Source organism: Helobdella robusta, assembly GCF_000326865.2.
Source record: "Helobdella robusta unplaced genomic scaffold HELROscaffold_9, whole genome shotgun sequence".
Taxonomy (NCBI): Eukaryota; Metazoa; Annelida; class Clitellata; order Rhynchobdellida; family Glossiphoniidae; genus Helobdella; species Helobdella robusta.
The window spans coordinates 339,254-345,838 of record NW_008705512.1 but is presented as its reverse complement, the minus strand read 5'-3'; the positions used below and the strand labels follow the sequence as shown (position 1 = coordinate 345,838).

Sequence of the window (6,585 nt, the reverse complement as noted above, 5' to 3'; positions counted from 1 at the left end):
ACCAATGCATCACCTCAGTTGTGTTCGATAGAAAGGAATCTCTCCGGAGTTTGAAGCCAGTCACTGCAATGCGGAACGGCCAGGACCAGGCGCTTCTAACCACTACACCAACTCAACCAATTTTTGATAGGTTAATTAACAGATTGAAACAATTAAAATATAGGAATAAAATTTATTTTGACAACCATAATTATATAGGATAAAATTATTCATTAGCTTTTAAAATTTTGAAAACCTTGCCTTCACAACTTGAGAACTTGGCTTGAACAATATTTGACATAAATAGTAATACAAAAACATAACTGAGTGTACCATTTCTGTTTTTAAAGTAGGGGAACGAAATTGCAAAAAATTAAATGAAGGAACGAACGAACATGCAAACAAATGAACGAACGAACGAACAAATAAAATAAAAACAGAAATGAATTTACTTGGTCTGGGCGCGGGACATTTTAGCGTTATTTGCCTTGGCAGTGGTGTTGTTATCGGCCTCGTCATCGTCATCGTCCTCCTCGGCCGAGCCGATGCCTGTGATCGACTCGATGACTTTCGACAAGCGTTTGTCATGTCCACCCTTGTTATGGCCATTTCTATTTCTATATCTATTATTGTTGTTAGTTTTATTGTCGTTATTATTATTATTATTATTGGGGATTCTACTCATCTTTGTTGTATTGTTATCATTGGAGATGACTTTAACGTCCTCGCGATCGATCACATTATTATTATTATTGTTGTTGTTATTATTATTATTTCCTTCAACATTTTTATTATTACCAAAATTGATTTCACCACAACCATCCTTGCAAGTGATATTTCCGCCACCATATTTTTCATCATCATGACTCGCCCTATTATCGCTTGTTCTACCGTTGATCTTACCACCACCATCATCATCTTCTTCTTCTTCATTATCGCCATGGTAATTTATATCTCCATCATCGACGGCAGTGATTTGTCGTTTGTAGCTTTCAGTGTCCACCTGGTTGAGGCCACCCCCGCCTGCTGGTCGTCGCCATTTTTTTTTATTCTTCCTATAACTTGGCAGCTTGGATGTGGAAGGCTCACAACATGTCAGGGAGTTTGTAAGCAAGCCAGTTAGGAGGTCACTACTGATGAAACCACTTTTCTGAGGGATTGAAAGGGTTGAGTCAACTAGGGCGGAAGTGCCGGGAGATCCATTTTTGTTGGAAGTTGATAGAGCCGATCCAGCAAGGAAGGCAGAACTAGGTATTTCGAGATTTGTAGGGGTAAGAAGGGAGGATGCAGAAGGGGAGGTAGTTGTTGAAGCAAGTTTGTTGAAGAGTAATGGAGGCGATCCAGTCGTTGATCTTAACTTTTTAGAGATCGATCGGTGCGAGCCGTCAAGAGAATTGTTTTTTGATCTTAATTTTTGGCTGATTGGTGGGCGCACACCAGACAGGGGAGTTTCAAAGGGGAAGCTGTTTTTTCGGAAGGTTATCACAGGCAAGCCACCGACCGGGGTAGAGGTGGCCGTTGAAGTTTTAGAAGAAAATCTATTTTTAATTTTTTTGCTTTCCATATTACTGAAGCTCTCGTTAGTTTCTTGGCTCTCATTATCATTCCCTCCGCACTTCTTGAAAATTTTAAATAAGTGAAATGTTAAGACCTTTTTAATACAGTTGTAATGCAACAATTGAAATACATCACATAATACAATATTTAATTAATTTTTTAATATAATATTTGATTCAGTCGTTATAGAACACAATTTTATTACCAGTTTGTTTGTTTGTTTGTTTGTTTATGTTATTAGCCGTTTGTTGTTGTTTGAATTGTTATCATTCTACATTTGTTTATTTTGATGTCAGTCTCATTACTTTTGAACAATTTGAGTGGTGAAATAGTTTTTAGAATCTCATTTGATTAGGGAAGCCATCGAACAACAGCAGCAATCAGACAATCGAACAACAGCAACAACGGCGTTGGAAGCTTTTTAAATGTCTAAATATCATTATAAAGTCGTTAAAAAAACAAAGCTTCCATGCATAAATACAATACAGCAACAAGAAAAAGGACAACAACTACTAATACTACCACCACAACAGTAACAACACTAAACCAAAATAAACACAGAAATACTAAACACATACAAAAACAATCACAGACATAAGAAAACCAAACGCAAGACTGACAAACAAGCAAATGCAAAACAAAAACAAAGCCACAAAAAAAATTAGGACAGACCCTCAGAACCCTGTAACAAGCCACAGCGTTGATGAGCAACACCACACTCATCGGTATGATACGCACGTATATGTACCACAACAAATACCCATATACATCTGGAGCATTTTGGCCTATGTATTTCACAAAGAGGCTGCCTCTGTTGCTTTCATTGTTCAGTAAGTCACCGACCACCTGATTGGTGTCTACTGAGACTGTGCGGTGTCGGGCAGTTAAGGTGGGGTTCGTTTTGTTGGTTGCAGTGTTTATATTTTCAATTGATTATTTAATCATTGGGTTCGTTAATTGTTTAACTAATCTTTTATTAGTTGACCAACCAGCAAACTATTCAACCAGCCAGTCAACCAATAGAAAAATCAATCAACCAACCAACTAATCAGCCAATGATTTTTTCAAACAAAAAAAATCAATCATTCAACCTACCAACCAACCAACCGACCGACCGACAAACCAATCAACCAAACCAACCGACTAACCAACCGTCAAACCAACCAACCAACCGACTAACCAACCAACCAACCAACCAACCGACTAACCAACCGACCAACCAACCGACTAACCAACCGACCAACTAACCGACCAACCAACCGACCAACCAACCAACTAACCAACCGACCAACCAACCAACCAACCGACCGACCAACCGACAGACCAACTAACCAACCGACTAACCCACCGACCAACCGACCGACCGACTAACCAACCAAACGGCCAACAAACCAACCAACCGACCAGCAAATCAATCAGCCAACCAACCAACCAGCAAATATATTCACGGGCATAGTCAGTACAGACTTCAAACATATGATACTGGACAGGACGAGGCAGCCCCCAAACGCCATGCCACATCTAGTGTACGATATAAACGGGAAGATGGTACTCTTATCTTCATATATCGAAATGCACTGAAACACGGAGATAACCAGTGTTAGCAAGCAAGTGTTCGTCAAGATGAAAACGTTGGAGTGGAACGTTGTTGAGAGTAAGTTCATCATGCCGCCTGCGAATGATGAGGTAGTGTTGTTGATGATGATGCTGTTGGTAAATGATTTGTTAATGATGATAATGCGGCGTGATGGCTCAATGGTAAAGGCACCTGGTCTTGCTGTTGCAATGACTGGGTTCAAATACAAAGAGATCCCTGTCTACCATATGCATTGTGTATGATGCGTGGTTTGCACGGACGTGTGTTTGTCGTTGAAACCTCTGAAGCAAACGCAAAAGAGAGAGAGAAACCTTTAGCCTTTTAACCTTTAATGTTATTGTTGTTGGTGGTGATGATGAAGTTAGTAATGATGTTGTTCCTGACGATGATGTTGATGATGATAGTGGTGATGAATATAATGATGAATATAGTGATGATGATGATGACAATGATGATAGCGGTAATGAATATAATGATGAATATAGTGATGATGATGAGATCTTGTAAAATCAAAAATCTGTGGCTAACAAAGGGTATTCTTAAATCATTCAAAGTTAAATCTAAATTATATAAATTGTATATTAAAAATCCTTCTGAACATAATTTTAAAATTTATAAAAAATATCGAAATAAATTAGTTATTATTTCTGAAAAAAAAATACTATAACGATATATTTGAAAAAAATAAAAACAATACAAAAGTAATTTGGCAATATATTAATAAATTAATTAGATCCCGACCTAATAATCCTATCTGTGAAATAGATGTAGATGGTTTGATAATAGCAGGGCTTCGAACCGTAATTTTTTTCGTTCCGGTTTTCGGTTTCGGTTCGACTAACAAAATATATTTCGGTTCAGTTTCGGTTTTCGTTCCAGATAAAATTTCGGTTCGGTTCCGGTTATCGGTTCAGTTCCGGGAAACGTTTTGCCCATCAAAGTTATTAAATTTTGTAAATGGTCATCACAATCCTACTGGCGCAAATTTGTAAAGCAAAGTAAAGAACACTTATAAAATGATATAAAATTATTGATAAGAAGCCAAATTAATTTTCAATTTTAATAAAAAATTTTAAATTAAAAATTCCGTAACAAATAATTCTGAATGCAATAATCACGAAACTTAGCGAAAAAATTAATTATCTTTCAGACAAGAAATGAAAAGTGAATTTCTTTGACATTACGTGGTGGAACGCGCTAATAAATTTGCGGGCAAATATATTTAATTAATTATATTTAATTGCGTTTTTGTAAATGTTGCCGCTATCGGATATTCTAGTTATTGACATATCATTGTTAATTAAATAAATAGAAGATTACAAATGATCAAAGATATTATACAAACATTGAAAAATAACAAAGACTTTTGAAAAATTATTTATAGAAGTGCTCGTTATAAAAAATATATTAACGGCTTCGAACCGGAACGTTATTTTTTTTGTTCCGGTTTTCGGTTTCGGTTCGGCAAGCAAAAACAATTTCGGTTCAGTTCCGAGTTTCGTTCCGGCTAAAATATCGGTTTTTTCCGGTTTTCGGTTTCGGTTCTGTTCCGGTTCAAAGCCCTGGATAATAGATAACCGAAGAATATATGTGAAGCTTTCAATAATTATTTTACCTCTATTATTAAACACAATGATGGTTCTCAAAGTAATATTTTTTTGGGCAATATTTCCTCAAATTTTACTGTAAACTCCTTTTATTTGGATTTAGTTAATAATTATGAAATTTTCGGACATGTCAATGATTTGAAGTGTTCTCATTCATCAAGCCATGATGGTGTTTTTTCTTTTTTCATCAAAAAAACAATATATAACATTATTGATCCACTTAGTCACATTATTAATCAATCATTTGCCACCAGTATGTTTCCTGATCTCTTTAAGATTGCTAAAGTTATTCCCTTACATAAAAATGGTCCCACTAATCTGCTGTCCAATTATCGACCAATTTCAATTCTACCATCTTTGTCAAAAATCTTTAAAAAAATCATGTCAAATCGTTTAAATAATTATTTGAAACATCAAATTTTTCAATGACTCTCAATATGGATTTAGAAAAGGTAGGTCTACTGAGTTGGCGTTGTTAGATCTTGTTGATAGAATTCTTAGTAAAATGGAAGATAAGTCAATAACTATTGGGTTATTTTTAGATCTATCTAAAGCGTTTGATTCTATAAATCATGCGTTATTGTTGAAGAAATTAGATTCTCTTGGTATTCGTGGAGTACAACACAGATAGTTTGAAAGTTATCTATCAAATCGTAAACAACATGTAACGTAATCATCGGTCATCGAATGTTTTGATTAAATTTGGTGTCCCGCAAGGCTCAGTTTTGGGGCCTTTGTTATTTTTAATTTTTGTAAATGATTTATACGCTGTCGGTAAATCACTTGAAAGTATATTGTTTGCTGATGATACCACTGTTTTATGTTCTGGCAAAGACATTAATACTGTGGTCAATACATTTAACACTGAAATGGAAAAAATATGCAGTTGGTTTAAATCAAATAACTTAAATATAAATTATAATAAAACAAACTATATGATTTTTGGTTCTAAGATTGTTACTAATAATCTAGGGATTTCTATTAAAATTGATAATAACAGTATCGAAAGAGTGTTAACAAATAAATTTTTAGGTTTTGTAATTACAGACAATTTGTCAGGGTTAAATCATATAATGCATATATCTAGTAAAATTTCTAAAATTACTGGTATCATTCGTAAATTGAGGTTCAAGCTTAGTTTTGATGTCACTAAAAAATTATATTACAGTTTAATTTATCCGTATTTAATATATGGTGTAATTTTATAGGGTAATAGTTGTACGACCCATCTTAATTCTTTGAGATTGGCCTATAATAGTTTAGTTAGATGTCTTTTTTTCTTGAAAAAGTATGACCATGTCTCAAGTTTTTACCAAGAAGCTAATCTATTATCAATTAAACAAATATATAATTTTGGTCTGTTAAAATTTATGTTTAAATTATATAAAAATTTATTGCCTCCTAATTTGTCCATTCATTTTAAAGCTCCTGATAAAAAGTTACGTGTTTTAAGACAAATGAATGATTATGTTCAACCTTACCCTAGATTAGTAACTTATAAATTATCTGTTTTCTTCTCCGGGGTTTCACTTTGGAATGGATTATCTTCAGAGTTCAAATTATTAAATAGTATTTCTGATTTTTCTAATAAAATATTATTATATGTCTCCAAATAATCTTTGTTATTTCAAATTTAATATGGTTGAACATTTTTGAGTTAATTGCTGTTGGTTTTTGAATGTATGTCTTGAATGTATGTTGATATTTATTCTTTGACTTAGTTTGAATTCAATTTGTTGTTTATTCATGCAAAATCATATGATTGAACGTTTTAATTTTTAATTTTATTGTTGTTATTTTTTTGATGCATGTCATGAATGTATGTTAGTACTTATTTACTGGCCG

At 34.0% G+C, this 6,585-nt stretch overlaps 1 protein-coding gene across 1 annotated transcript in view; it reads right to left on the bottom strand.

The window, feature by feature from the left end:
• Positions 1 to 427: 427 nt before the first annotated feature.
• Positions 428 to 6,585, bottom strand: part of HELRODRAFT_165939 (hypothetical protein) — a gene marked incomplete at both ends in the record, with an annotated part of 8,066 nt that continues 1,908 nt past the window's right edge. Inside the window, 6 exons of the mRNA XM_009033000.1 lie at positions 428 to 1,597; positions 2,209 to 2,402; positions 3,020 to 3,208; positions 3,460 to 3,512; positions 4,556 to 4,695; positions 4,749 to 4,750. Of these exons, the coding sequence (XP_009031248.1) occupies positions 428 to 1,597; positions 2,209 to 2,402; positions 3,020 to 3,208; positions 3,460 to 3,512; positions 4,556 to 4,695; positions 4,749 to 4,750 (1,748 nt within the window). The remainder of the gene's footprint in view (positions 1,598 to 2,208; positions 2,403 to 3,019; positions 3,209 to 3,459; positions 3,513 to 4,555; positions 4,696 to 4,748; positions 4,751 to 6,585) is intronic.